The following is a 14423-nucleotide window of genomic DNA, read 5'->3' as shown; positions in this document are numbered from 1 at the left end:
AGACCCTTTGCCCCTTGGCTCGCAGCTGAATAGCTTCCATCTCTGCCTTTATTGTCACATGGTATTCTCTCAGTGTGTCTCTGTCTTCACATGGCCATCTTCTTAAAAGGAGACCACTCATATTGGATTAAGTGTTCACCCTACTCCTGTATTTCCTCATCATAACTTAAATTACGCCTGTAATAACCCTATTTCCAAATGCAGTGACATTCGGAGGTATTGAGCTGAGGACTTGAACATATCTATTTTTCGGGTTGTCAGGGGGAAACCAACTCAAACCATAACAGATGGTAAATGGTAGCTCTGACATCAAGGCTTCAAGGGTAGGTTGATAAATAAAAGGTCCTCTGGGAAAATAGAATCATGTACAAAGCTGAATAAATTACCAGAATAGCAGAAGTATTGTAAAAACCTACTAACTGACAAAGTGATGAGAAACAAGGAGAACAATAAGACAGATAAGGTGATACACGGAAAATCTATGAAGCAAATAGCAAGGCAGCTCAATATCATGACTTTATGTTATATTGTAACATTTACAACATGCAAATTTTTTTTTATTCTCCTGTCAATTTGTTTAGATTATTATTAAAGTGAAGGTACAACATTTTGAAACTCAGGTAGAGATTTTGCAGACACTCATGACTAAGGCTAGAAACCTGGTTTGAGAAATGGGTTGGAAGAACAGACAGTCCTGGGGAGGTGAGCAGACAGGACTACACCGCTGAGTCCATTATGATGGGGCACAGTGTGGGGCTGGACTCCTGCCCTCCGCCCGCCCCATGCCCCAGCCCCCCAGCCCTCTCCCTGTGACAGGCAGGCCTGAGAGTGTCCTTCCCGTGGTTTTGATCACATGGGAATCCGCAGGTTCCAGACAGAAGTCAAAGTCCTTCCTTGATGAGGCCTTGATGAGGGATCCTGGACTGGACATGCCCTTTTCTGGGCTTTGGTCTTCATCTAGGCACATGATGCACTGCACTGCAGGATTCGTTACACGTCTGTCTCTCCCCTCACGATGTTGTGAGTTCTCTGAAGACAAGACCCTGTTGGATCTCATATACCAAGCACTGGATCCTCGGACCCGGGTCCTCCTGCCATCTGCCGGCCTTGCTCCGTCTGTGGCAAGTCCTTGTTCTCAGGCTCTCCTTAAACACAAACATCATGCAATAACTTTTCTCCCCTAATAGGTTGAAAATGTGGTGGCTACTTGTAGCAATGTGTTTCATCCACATGTCTGGAAATTCATTTTGTTTCCTTGGAAAAAAAGCGATGAACCCTGAAGCCAATATGAATATTGTAAGTTATTCATATCACTAATATTTAAAAAACAACACTTCGAAAGATATTGACACTATTGCTCTCATTAATTCTTTATGATTTATTATAAAGTCTGAAAAATTTCTTTACATAGTGCATGTTACCCCAACCAATAAGAAATTCTATTTTAATAATCAAAAGTGGCCAAGCATACTCATGAAGCTAAATGTTTTGTCTTTTCTGCATTCAGAGTCAAATGATTTCCTACTGGGGTTACCGAAGTGAAATGCATAAAGTTATAACTGCAGATGGTTACGTCCTTCAGGTCTATCGGATTCCTCATGGGAAGAATGATGCTAATCATTTAGGTAGGATTGGTGTGAGGGAAAAAAATGAGTGTCTCAAATCCTGAATCAAGTACATTCCAGTCAAAAATATTCTAATCATAAAACACTAGATTAAGTTATTCAAAAAAAACCTGAACCACCTTGGTCTCTGAGATTAAACTGAGGGTCTGCGTGATACCAGATTTACACTGGTTTCTCTGATGTGAAGCACACTGGCCCATGATATTTGTTTGTTGTGCTGGGTGGAAACTCAGAGACCCTGAATAGAAGACCGACTTAATTAACATAATGCTGAATTTCCTTAGAATATAATTTTTTCAATAGCTTTTTGAGGTTTAATTGGCGTACAATCAACTGCACATATTTAAAGTGTACAATTTGACACGTTTTTTCATCTGAGAAACTGTCACCACAATTAAGATAACATATTCAGAAATGTTCACCTCACCAAGCAAACTTTTTTAATTCTAGTCATATAAAAGCCTGTTTCTATCTTCATGTTTATCTGAGAATAAGGAGTGAGTTTATAAAGGTTTTAACAATTTTCTTCTTTAGGTCAGAGACCTGTTGTGCTTCTGCAACATGGTTTCCTCGCATCGGCCACAAACTGGATTTCCAACCTACCCAGCAACAGCCTGGGCTTCCTCCTGGCAGATGCTGGATATGATGTGTGGCTGGGAAACAGCAGAGGAAATACCTGGGCCAGGACAAATTTATTCTATTCACCAGACTCAGCTGAATTCTGGGCTTTCAGGTAAAGAAAAGGGACGATTGAAAATAAATATTGAGTTAAAAAACATGGGTATTCACTGCTTCCAATCCAGCCTCATTTTAACAAATTACACTCCAAATAGGAGGAGAAGGAAGTCATCTTCATTCTAATCCATTTTTGGATTCTTCCTTACACCTCATTCCAAGGGTAGCCTTTCCTCCAAACTGTCTGTGATCCTAGCAATCACTATTACGGGATTCCTGAATATGCTTTTCCACAAGGAATGAGCGAAATGACTGAAGCAAGGAAATTTGCTGCCCCCAGCAGATTCTGAAGGAACATCCACATGGATTACTAGAAGGTTAAACCCAGTTGGGGTTCATGAATAGCACCTGTCATCATCAGTATTCAAGTGGGGGTGGGGAAGACAATGAAATTCTGACACCATGGGGAGATTATCAAAGATTTCCTCTCACTGGCCCTCTTGTGCCTTATTCCTAGAAATTACTAATGGAAGTGGAGAAGAGAATTTGCCTGATGATGCTGAGGTGCAAAGGTGCTCTTAGAAGTTCCAGGAAGTGAAAGAAGCTCGTGTGTTCCGAGTGTAGCGAGGAAGAGGGCGAGTGAGAGGAGAGGAGACTAGAGATGCTGACAAGGGCCAGATCAGGCCAGGCTGCGTAGGTCTTGGTGAAGGCCTTGGAGCTCATTCTAAGTGTAATGAGAAGCTTCTGGAAAGTTTTCAACAGGGGAGTGGCATAGCCTATTCTCATTTTCAAAAGGTTATTCTGGCTGACTTGTAAACAATAAAATAGAGCATCTGTTCATATTACATGGCAGTGGAACACAACATACAAATGATTATTAAATCTGACATTCAGGTTCAAGGGTAGAAGTATTCCCCAGCTACAGCTACTATTGTGTTTGGATTAAATTGCAGCTGTAATATTGTGCTTCAGACATGATGTCAGCTGTTTATGAGAAGCCACCCCAAAGAGCCCCTGACACTCACTAATAGTCTATAAGCAGCAATGCTTAGAGAATCTAGTTTTCTATTTCTCAAAGGAAACCTTAGCTTAAATAGGTTTGACTTATAGAAAGTATAGCAAGGAAATATATTCAATTTTATTCTGTCTTTTTTTCTTGCAGCTTTGATGAAATGGCTAAATATGACCTTCCATCCACAATCAACTTCATTTTAAATAAAACTGGACAGAAGAAGCTACACTATGTTGGCCATTCCCAGGGCACCACCATTGGTAGGTAACAGCAGTTAGCAGGTAGTTTAGTTCATATAGACCCGTTCCCAGTGGTTATGCAGACATGCTGGTCATCATGCTAATTACTTTCCATTTATTATATAATGTCTACAGCAACCCAGTGATACAAGACCATTATTATTCCTATTGTATATATAATGAAATTAAGAGCAGGTAAATAAATAGTTCGTGTAAGGTAACACAGTTATTACAGATAGGGTAGCTCAGATACCAGGTCACGAAATCTGACGCCCAAACCAATGCTCTGAAACTTTGTACCACACAGGCTCTGGTCTAAGTTTATTCCATTCACTCAACCATATTTATGGAGCACCTATAATGTATCCTAAGAATACAGCAAAAATTAAATAGTTTAAAATCTCTGTCTTCCTACTACTTATACTCTAGCAGGAGAAGGTAGAGAAAATAATAAAAATAAAAAAGTAAAATATATACTACGCTAGATAATGATAATACTATGAAGAGAAAAATAAATCAGGGAGTCAGATTAGGGAGCATCAGAGGGGTACACAGCAATTTTATACCAAGAACACCACCAAATACTTTCTAAGTAAACATGAAGGAAGTCAGTGAGCCAAGCTCATACCTGGAAGACTGATATTCCAGGAAGAGGGAACAGATAGCACAAAAGATCTGATGCTACAGCACACGCAGCACATTCAAGGAACAGCAATGGGGCTGTTCATTGTGTGGATGAATCAGATTGAGAGGGACAGAGATGAGTTGGGTGGGAGTGGTGAGGAGGACCGACTATTCAGGGCTTTTGGGGCTGTTGTAGGGATTTTTGCTTTCGCTCTGAGTGAAAAGGAAGCCATAGAAAAGTTTGAGTAGAGGAGTTACATGATCTGACATGTTAACAGGATCCTTCCAGTTGTTGAAGGAAAACAGGGCTGGAGCAGAGAAAGCAGTCACTGAACTCTTACTGTAACCCAGGGGAGAGATGATAGTGACCTAGAAGAGGGGGTGGTAAAGATACCTGGTTAGGTTCTAGATGTATTTTATATATATATATAGAAAGAGAGAGAGACAGAGAGGGGGAACCAGCAGAATTTGCTTATATAATGGATACGGAGTGTAAGAGAAAGAGGAGTCAAGGATGACACCACAATTAATGGCCAGAGCACGGAGATGATGGAGATGCCATTAGCGAAGACAAGGGAGACAGTAAGAACAGCTGAGGTGGTGGGGAGACCAGGGGCTCAGTTCTGGACCCAAGTGTTAGGTGCTATTGGAGATCCAAGTGGAACGTCAAGCAATCAACTGTAGATACAAATCTGGAGTTTAGGAGGGAAGATGGGGCTGAAAATACAAAATGTGAATCATCAGTACATGAGACAGGATGCAATAACCAAAGAATTGAGCTCAGACAGAAAAGAGGAGGGGTCCAAGCACTAAGGCCTGGGCCACAATTGATTTGGAAGATGAGGATGAATCAAGTGAATAAACTGGAAAATAATGGTGACTGTGGCGTAAGGGAAGCCAGGAATGTCTAGTGTTCTGGAAGACAAGTAGAGAAAGTGTTATTAGGAAAATACTGTAGTCAACTGTGGAAGAAGCTTTGATCAATCATGTGAAATGAAGTCTGAGAACTGACCATTGGTTCTGGCAACCTAGAAGCTATAAGGGAACCTTTCTAACAGCAACTTTGTTGGAATGGTTGGGACAAAAGCATAATCAAGGAAATTTAAGAGACCATGAGAGAAACTGTAAAGGGAAGAGAAAGGATGAAAGCAGAAGGGGGAATAGGGGATTATATGGGAGAAATAATGGTGTATTTTTTATGCTGATCCTCACTGTTAGCCAGTGACATTACTTCCTACTACAATTCTAAGCAATCCGAATGTCCGTATATGGACATATTCAGGAAAGTGGATGAAATAGTTGGTAGAAGCCTGTGGAAGTTCTCTTCCCACTGCTTGTTCATCCTAAAGCATGGATCCCACTGGTAGAATTTTAGACAGAAGAAAGGGTCAGTGAGGAAGAGCTTCCCAATGTTTCTGTCATTGTGTAATATGTTATGGGCCCAAGGAGATGAGGATTTGCGCTTTTTTTTTTTTTTTTAATAAAAGCTCTTTTAGAGGAAAGGGCAAAAAAGCAGGACTAGGCAGAGGGAGAAGTTGAGCAGTGATGCAGTCCCCAGAAGTCCTCAGCCAGCTCTGTATGAGATGGCTCTTCAGAGTCTTCATCAGTGGGACTAGCTGACTGGCCCTTTACCCACTTGTTGACCAGTCATTCAATGCAGGATGACCCAGGAAGGGACCTTGGGTTCTCTTGAGCAAATGCAAAATCAAAAGTCTCCCTGCAGCTTCAGTTGAATAAATGCCTTGGACTCGAAGAGAAATCAGGGCAATGAAGAACAGCAACAAAACACATGGTTAACCATGGATTCAAATTCTTTGTTAAAAAGTGAGAAATGTTCTAGATTCCTAAAATTTACTCCTTTAGTTTCCAAAACTATCCAAAATTTAACCTTTTTGGATGGAAATCTACCTCAACTTATGACCAATGCCCATGCTTTTTTAAATAGAACATGTTGAACATAGCTTAACTTTTTTTCAATGATATGGGGCTATAAAATGATTGCATTTAGCTGAAATGCAACAATTTCCTTTGGAGTTATTGCTATCAATAGAACTGCTTGTCCTGACACAAAATAACTCCAACCTACCAGTCTCTTGAGTATTTAAATTTTGCACTCCTTTCATTTGAACTTCTTTTCATTCTTCTTTCTCACCATTGGAGAGTCTGTCATTATGTCACCATACTCATAAATTTCGGGAAATTTTTTCTGCCTTCTAATTTACATCTTCCAATCAATCTGGTGTGTACTTGAAAGTTAGATAAGTATCCTTGATAGAATTGTGTCTAAAGTGGGATTAAGTTTATTCTGAGCAGTCACCTGTCCTGACCTTATATGGACCCATGGACACCCACTCAGGCTCCTTGCGTGTGATTCTTGCTTACTCTGGGTGATCTGTTGGCTGATATCTGCAGAGTTAGGCAACCAGATAAAGAATCCCTTAATAAACAGAGTGCTCTCGGAAAGACCATTCTTCCTCCACTGGGATCAGGCTGGATATTATGTAACTGAGGCCATTGTATAAATCGGAAAAATTTTGTTTCAGGGCATTATTGAGTCTCGTCAATATGTCATTATTAACAGTAGGGAGAGATTGTCCTATGTAATTCAACTGTAAAGAATTTAAGTTGATAATTCTTTGATTAGAACCCAGTCTATTTATATGCTACTGTTCATGAAAACAATTAAAAGCAGACGGGCTGAGAATGTTTATTGTATATAGATGTTGGAATTATCTTGGCTTCTCATTTGTCAAGCATTTACTATGTGACTAGTTCCTGGTAAATACTTTACATGATTCACCTCAAGTACTTCCTAAACAACCCAAGGAAGCATTCATTATTACATGCATTTTTAGATGAGGAAACTAAGGCTCTTAGAGTTTGGGTGACTTTTCCAATATCACAAAGCTAATAAATCACAGAACCACGTTTCAAACTCTGTTTGGACATATTTCAAATTTGTGCTTTAACCTTTCCACTCATATACCCTACTCATATTAAATGTTAATTATCTCATTCTTATGAGATTAGATAATTTTAAACTGAATCAAACCTGTTGTAATATAAATTATAACATTTTTGTTACCACATGATTATTCTAAAGTTGGCCTATTTTCTAAAGTCAGATGAAAGAGTTTATTATAACTACCAAAAAGTTCTATCCTCATGTTCCTAGAGAGAATCTATGAAAATAAAACAAATATACTAAAATCTGATCATTTTGTCGATTTCAGGTTGTCCCAGATGGCACCCCTAGTAAGTCCAAAGTAATGTCACACTTGTAAAGCACACACGCACACACACACCTTTTCACATTTTCTTGTTCTTTTTCAGGTTTTATCGCCTTTTCTACCAATCCCACGCTGGCTCAAAAAATCAAAGCCTTCTATGCATTAGCCCCAGTTGCCACGGTGAAGTATACCAAAAGCCAGTTGAACAAACTTGCACTCATTCCTCCCTTCCTCTTCAAGGTACGTGATTCCCTTTAACTGGGTCTAAGATATTAAATTGTTTGTGGATTTCAAAGTGACGGAAAGAGAACAAACACCTGGTGGACAATCATGTTTGTATTCAAGGATGGAAATTAACATGTTTATATTATTTATTGAATAGCACTGACCATGGTTGAATCCCCATTATAGTTTATGAGATCCCCACCGATTTCTTTATTCTCGATTACTTTTGTGGATTAGCAATGCCTGGGAGAGTTTTTGCTCCTTCCGTGGATGTTTCTTTACCAAGCACCCACACAGGTCTTCAAGGCTGTGATTCCCCCCCAAGACCAGGGAAAGGGAAATAAAAGCAAAAGAGTCAAATGAGAAGCCTAAACCACCTGGTCCAAGAAAAGTGGGAAGAAGAAGGATAGGAAAGAAAAGGAAGGGAAGCGAAAAAGAGAGAGGGGGAAGATAGCAATGGTGAAGTGAGGCAAGGACTTGGAGACCCCTTATCATATACCCTTGGCTTTCCAAGCCTTTTCCTTAGAGCTCCTTCCTCTTTAAATGAGGATTTCATAGGGCAGTAGCATAGATTTCAAGAAACTGTAAATATTATGGAGGCATACATGGTAGGGAATTAATAATCTTTCCTTTTTCCAATGTTTAATCATTGACTTCTCCCACCCACCGAAACCAACCCATACACACACATACACAGTCTCCTTTAGGAGAACAGTTTACCTCAGGCTACAAAACTTAATGATGCCATTTTCTTCTGTGGTTGAGTGCTATTCTTTTTTTTTTTTCCACTCAATTAACACGCATGCCTAAAATCTAAGAGATTTTACCTACAGACCAACTACATTTGTAAATCTTTTACTCAAAATGTAAAATTGTGTGATAACCCTGAGTATGTTTACAGGTTGCATTGATTCAGAACTTGTTTGTTTCTTACTCATATTCGGATTTTCTGACAGGCAATGTAGAGAGAGGTTTTTAAAAAAGCATTAGACCTTAGGTCAGAGGCTTGAGGCTTAGGTCAAGATTTTAGCTGTAATCCAGTTCTCACTAGACCAAGATCCTGACTATTCATTAGCCTTATGTTCTCACGTATAAAATGGGGATAACAGGGTACAAACTACCAGTTATAAAATAAGTAAGTCACATGGATATAATGTATAGCACAAGGAATAGAGTTAATACTTTATAATAACTTTGGATGGGGTATAATTTTGAAAATATGGAGTCTCTATGTTGTACACCTGAAACTAACATAATATTGTAAGTCAACTATACTTCAATAAAAAATAAATTAAATAAAATGGGGATAACAAAGTGTCTACTTATTTTAAGAACAATTAGGGTGTGTCCTTTCAATTTTTAAACTACCAAGCCTCTTTGTCTTCTTAAAGGTTTTGCTGAAAATATGGCTTGGAAGTCACCATTTCCCCTCCTGATTTTTTTTTTTTATTTATTTATTGCTGAAATCACACATCTTGGCACTTAATTATGATATTCTACCATGTTGTTATATGAGTTTATTCCCTAACTCCTATGACCCCAACTAGACTGTAACTCTGTGTCTTACACTTCTCAGCAGCCAGTGCAGTTCTCAATGCAGCAATTAATACTCAATACTCATACCTGCCCTGTCCATTCCATATCTTTATTGTGGGGATTCAATGAGAGAGAGTATTTAAACCTCTTAAGACAACATATAGAAGTATGAAAATATAATGTCTATTCCCATTTGTACCAGTAAACAAGGCAAATTAATGTCTTTTCTGCAGCTTGTTATTTGCAAATCTTTAATGATGCTTTTATTTTTCAGATTCTATTTGGTAACAAAATGTTCTACCCACACAATTTTTTTGAAAATTTTCTTGGTGCTGAAGTGTGCTCCCATGAGATACTGGATATCCTTTGTAGGAATGCCTTGTTTGCCATTACTGGATTTGACAATAAAAACTTGAACATGGTTTGTATGCATTGAAATTTCTATTCTGAATATTGTGAGCAACCCTCGTGATTACTTGTCTCATCATCACTTAGGAATGGTACTTTATTAGAACCAGGAGTCACTTCAGAATTCTGTCCATGATATGCAGATAAGCCCAAGAGAAATCACAAATCATTGCTCCCAGTTTTGTTGCCTCCACATTTCTTCCATCACCTCACTGTGCCCTGAAGTAAACAGCTTGTAGGAAAAACAAAACAAAACAAAAAACTCCCTACTCACTTCTGATCACCTGAATAATTGGTATGACATTTAAATTCTGTGAGGGGAGGCATTGAACCAAGTTGTCAGGTTCCTCTGTAGGAAAAATATGTCTAGATATTGAATAAATATTACTTTAAATATTTTTAATGCTGATAGTCATCTCCATAAACTTTCTAAAACTTATTTCAGAGCAACTATTTATGTAAGATCTTGTCCACACTCTTTACCTTCTATTTCATTTGCTTTGCACCAAGTGGATGTTTAAAAGCACATATGACAAAACGCAGTATCAGAAAGTAGTTAAGAATATGGATTCAGGGTAAAAGCCTAAATTCAAATCCTATCTTTGCAGTGCACTTGAACTCCTCCACCTTGATTTCCTTATCCATGAAATGAGTTGTTGTGAAGATTAAATGAGCTAACATATGTAAAGTATATAGAACATAGTACAAAACAATGCTCATAGTATGTCATGTTTTGCTCATAGAATATCATGTTTTGCTACTAATAGTATTATACACTGAAAACTATTCTCCCTCAAAATTGTTTAGTTTAGTTATATACCCTCGAAATTAGCCCATATAATCACAGTTTGCCATAAATTGATGTACACCTTTTTTGCTCATATCCTGCCAGTAATGCTGCCCATAAAACTTGATCTGGATCAGAAAAAGTTAAGTCTTAGATGTTTGTGAGAAACTGAACATACATCTAAGTGCGCATGTGTGTGCTTGTGTGTTTGCTTTCTAGAGTCGCTTAGATGTGTATCTAGCACATAATCCAGCAGGAACTTCAGTTCAAAACGCCCTCCACTGGAGTCAGGTATCATTTCAAGCTGCTAAAATTTTTTTTGTGGGCCTAAACCATTAACAATTTACCTAAAACACAGTCTTAAAATATTCTGTCAAATGCTTCTAAGAGGGAATTTTTCTGGCACGTGACTACCAGATGAAAATATCTATCAATCCATGTGAATGAAAATCCTACAAAAAACAGGTGCTTTGGGTAACAAGAAATAAATGATGATTATGATTTGAAATTATTTCAAGCAAAGCTGCATTTAAACTTGAATAAATTGTTGTGGAGGATTAATAGTCTATTTTTGGAATGAGAAAAAAATTTTAAATAATATTTAAATTAAAAGTAAACTACTTGGAAAAGTTGGCATTTTATTATTTACATAGCCAAGTGACTTTTTAATTTCCTTGTGTCTTTAATTTCTCTACATTAGGCTGTTAAGTCTGGGAAATTCCAAGCTTTTGACTGGGGAACCCCAACTCAGAACCTTCTGCATTATAACCAGGTAAGCATCTTAAGTTGAGGTTATTTGCATTTTGAAAGACAAAGATATAAAAAGTTAAAGATGAAATTACGATAACTTTGCAGGTATTTTCCAAAGGAATGTTGTTGCCTAGACCTAGCCTTAAGGAAATTATAAAGTAGATGACTCTATCCTTTGAGTCTTTTTGTCATGTGGAACATCACACTGGTCTCTAATTCTTCCACTGAACCTTCACGCTCCAGTGTCTGTGCTCATTCAAGCTGCCCTCAAAGTACCACACCACTGCAGTGAGAACCTTCTAGATCTTATCACCCCTCGCTGCATTAGACAGATCTGCCCTGTATCCCAGACCCCCGGCATGCTGTCTTCTCCTTTCCAAAGTGCAACTAACTGTTATAATAAACCAATAACTCCTTTTTTTTTTTTTTTTTGGCTGCTCCGCGAGGCTTACCAGATCTTAGTTCCCCGACCAGGGATCAAACCCAGGCTCTTGGCAGTGACAGTGCAGAGTCCTAACCACAGGACCGCCAGGGAATTCCCTAAACCAATAACTCTAACTGTTCATGGGATAGAGCTGGAATCTCTGGTCTTCTTAAACAATTTCCTATCCTTTGTTGATGGCCAGAGAAGTTTTCTCACCATATTCCCAGACATAAAAGAAGGATGGTATGCTTGCAGTTCAAGGCTGGAAATATTTTTCAGCAGACAAGAGCCTTGTATGCAGGTAGATATATTGAGCATTCCTCCTACTTGTAGTACAAAGAAGCCAGGCTTTGGAGTCCATCGTACCTGAGGTTAATATGAGTTGAGACAATAACTTTTCATCTCTCCACCCAGACTCAGGGAGTTATTGACAGTAATTAATGGGTAATGTCAGCTTAGGATAAACTCTCAGATTGTCACAGGCTAATTTTGAATGAGAGAAGTACTCTGTGTTTTTTTGGTAATTCTTTCTCCTTTTACTTCACCCCACGTCCAATTTTTACATCCAAGTAGTAACAACCCTATTAATTTTCATCTGCTTCAATGACTCAATATCTACAAGGGATTTATATCTTTTCACCACAATGTCTTTTGTGTGAAAAAGATGGCCCAGCCTCCTTGTTTTTACATCTCTGATGTCTTTAAAGAGGTTTTCTGAACACAATCAGATCAAACATTTGTTGTAAAGGCTTTTCCCCCAGCCATCACAACCTCAAACCCCCCAGACACAGACTCTATCTTTCTACTGGGCTCTAATAACAGTAATCAGAGACTCCGTCTTGAAGGGCCAAGTGGGGTGTGAAACACCCACTCCCAATTCCATTCTCCCTTCAACCAAGCCAAACTCAGGATGGTTTCAACTGACTGAGGGAGTGACACTAATTTAAGAGCCAGAAGCTAGGTTCCGGAAAACACTTTGAGTAGTGGAATATGAGTAGAGAAAAGTAGGTTTATTCTTATGGATATTCTCCACAATTTTCCCTTTTCTTCAACATATAAAGGAATATAATAAAGTATTAAAGTACTATGAAAAATTGCATATAATAAAATATTTTTCTTTGGTGAATTGGCTATTACATAAGGATAAAGAAAATATTCGTATATTGGATTAGAATTCTTGAGAATATCATCTTTAAAAACTAACAAAATTCTCTGTGAACAGTGGGAAAATTAGCGGTGATTCTCTTGTCCCCTTGGCCTGCTTTATGAATCTCTTTAAAATCTATGTGTGAATGGAGATTTTGTAGAAATGGGAAATGGGGCTACTGATAGATTTTCTCAGAATTTGAACCTATATCTAGTAAAATCAGGCAAGTATTTAACAAATACAGCTCCTTAAACAAAATGATTACCTATGGAATGACTATACTGGGAGGCCATACAAAGCCAAAATAAATGACTCAGGACATTTTGAGTAACTATTTGTGTAGAAACTATCTATCACAGTTAAAATTCAGTCAGATTCACTTCCTTCAGCTTGAGTCGAAATCTAAGTTTTTACTTTGTAAGAATTATTATCTAAAGCCCGCCTATTCAAAGCATGGTCCAGGACCAGCAGCCTCAGCATCGTCTGGGAATGCAGAATCTAGGCTCTGCCTCCAGATATACTGGATCACATTCTTCATTTTACTAAGATCCCCTAGTGATTCACAGGGCCTTTAGAATTTGAGAAGCACTGATTTAAAACATTGCATCCACGTTCCTCTGTGGATAAAGGTAACTCTGAGCAATAATTGTTAAGATTTACTTATGAAACTGGATCATGCCACTCGTGACAACATGGATGGACCTTGAGGATATTATGCTAAATGAAATAAGTTAGACACAGACAGATAAATATTGTATGATCTCACTTACATGTGGAATCTAAAAAATAAAAAAATTTTAAAACCTCATAGATACGGAAAACAGATTGGTGGTTGCCAGAGGCATGGGCAAAATGGGTAAAGGTGGTCAAAAAGTATGAACTTCCAGTTATAAAATAAGTACGAACTGGAGATGTAATGTACAGCATGGTGACTATAGTTAATAATACCGTACTGTATATTTGAAAGTTGCCAAGAGAGTATATCTTAAAAGCTCTCATTACAAATATATATATAAAAAAACCACATGTGCTGGTAGATGTTAACTAGATTTATTGTGGTCATGATTTCACAATGTATACATGTATGGAATCATTGTAGTGCACCTGCAACTAGTATAATGCTATATATCAATTATACCTCAATTTTAAAAAGCTAGGTTAGTTAATGATATCTAATCTACCCACTGAATAAGTATTGAGTTGCAAGTGCAGTTACTTATAAAAACTCTGATTCTTTTCCTCTTGTGTTTTAGGCCACACCTCCCAACTACAATTTGACAGCCATGGATGTGCCAATTGCAGTATGGAGCGGTGACAATGACCTGTTGGCTGACCCTCAGGATGTTGACCTTTTGCTTCCAAAACTGTCTAATCTCATTTACCACAAGGAAATTCCTATTTACAATCACTTGGACTTTATCTGGGCAATGGATGCACCTCAAGAAGTTTACAATGAAATCATTTCTATGATGGCAGAAGATAAAAAGTAGTGCTGGATTTAAAGAATTATTCATTTACTTTTCCCAAAATAATTTCTTCTCTTCCACATAGTTTTCTGTACTGTTTTAAATGCAATGTTTCTTTCTGTAATTCTGACTTTCAAAATATATTAGCATCAACAAACTTTTCATTGGTCATTTTTAATTGAAAAGAATTTTTTTTAATTAGATTATTTTCACTTGAAAATTTATCTAGAAACTCTTGAGAGAACACAGTCTTGGGGAAGTGAAACTTCTCTTCC

The 14423-nt window shown here is 38.0% G+C and overlaps 1 protein-coding gene across 3 annotated transcripts; it reads left to right on the top strand.

Moving 5' to 3' along the window:
- Window positions 1-1194: 1194 nt before the first annotated feature.
- Window positions 1195-14172, top strand: LOC133094790 (gastric triacylglycerol lipase). 3 transcript variants are annotated; one of them, XM_061195527.1, is made up of 9 exons: window positions 1195-1296; window positions 1508-1625; window positions 2259-2358; window positions 3463-3572; window positions 7509-7645; window positions 9441-9587; window positions 10581-10652; window positions 11062-11133; window positions 13936-14172. In XM_061195527.1, the coding sequence occupies exons 1-9, from the start codon at window positions 1195-1197 to the stop codon at window positions 14170-14172; spliced, it is 1095 nt and encodes a 364-aa protein (XP_061051510.1). The 3 variants fall into 3 exon arrangements, with proteins under 3 accessions (XP_061051510.1, XP_061051502.1, XP_061051518.1); XM_061195519.1 differs by having other exon boundaries at window positions 2160-2358; XM_061195535.1 differs by lacking the exon at window positions 9441-9587 and having other exon boundaries at window positions 2160-2358.
- Window positions 14173-14423: the final 251 nt, after the last annotated feature.

Source organism: Eubalaena glacialis, chromosome 1 (assembly GCF_028564815.1).
Source record: "Eubalaena glacialis isolate mEubGla1 chromosome 1, mEubGla1.1.hap2.+ XY, whole genome shotgun sequence".
NCBI classification, from domain to species: Eukaryota; Metazoa; Chordata; class Mammalia; order Artiodactyla; family Balaenidae; genus Eubalaena; species Eubalaena glacialis.
Note: the sequence above shows the minus strand (reverse complement) of the source record. Positions and strands in the feature narration are given on the sequence as shown.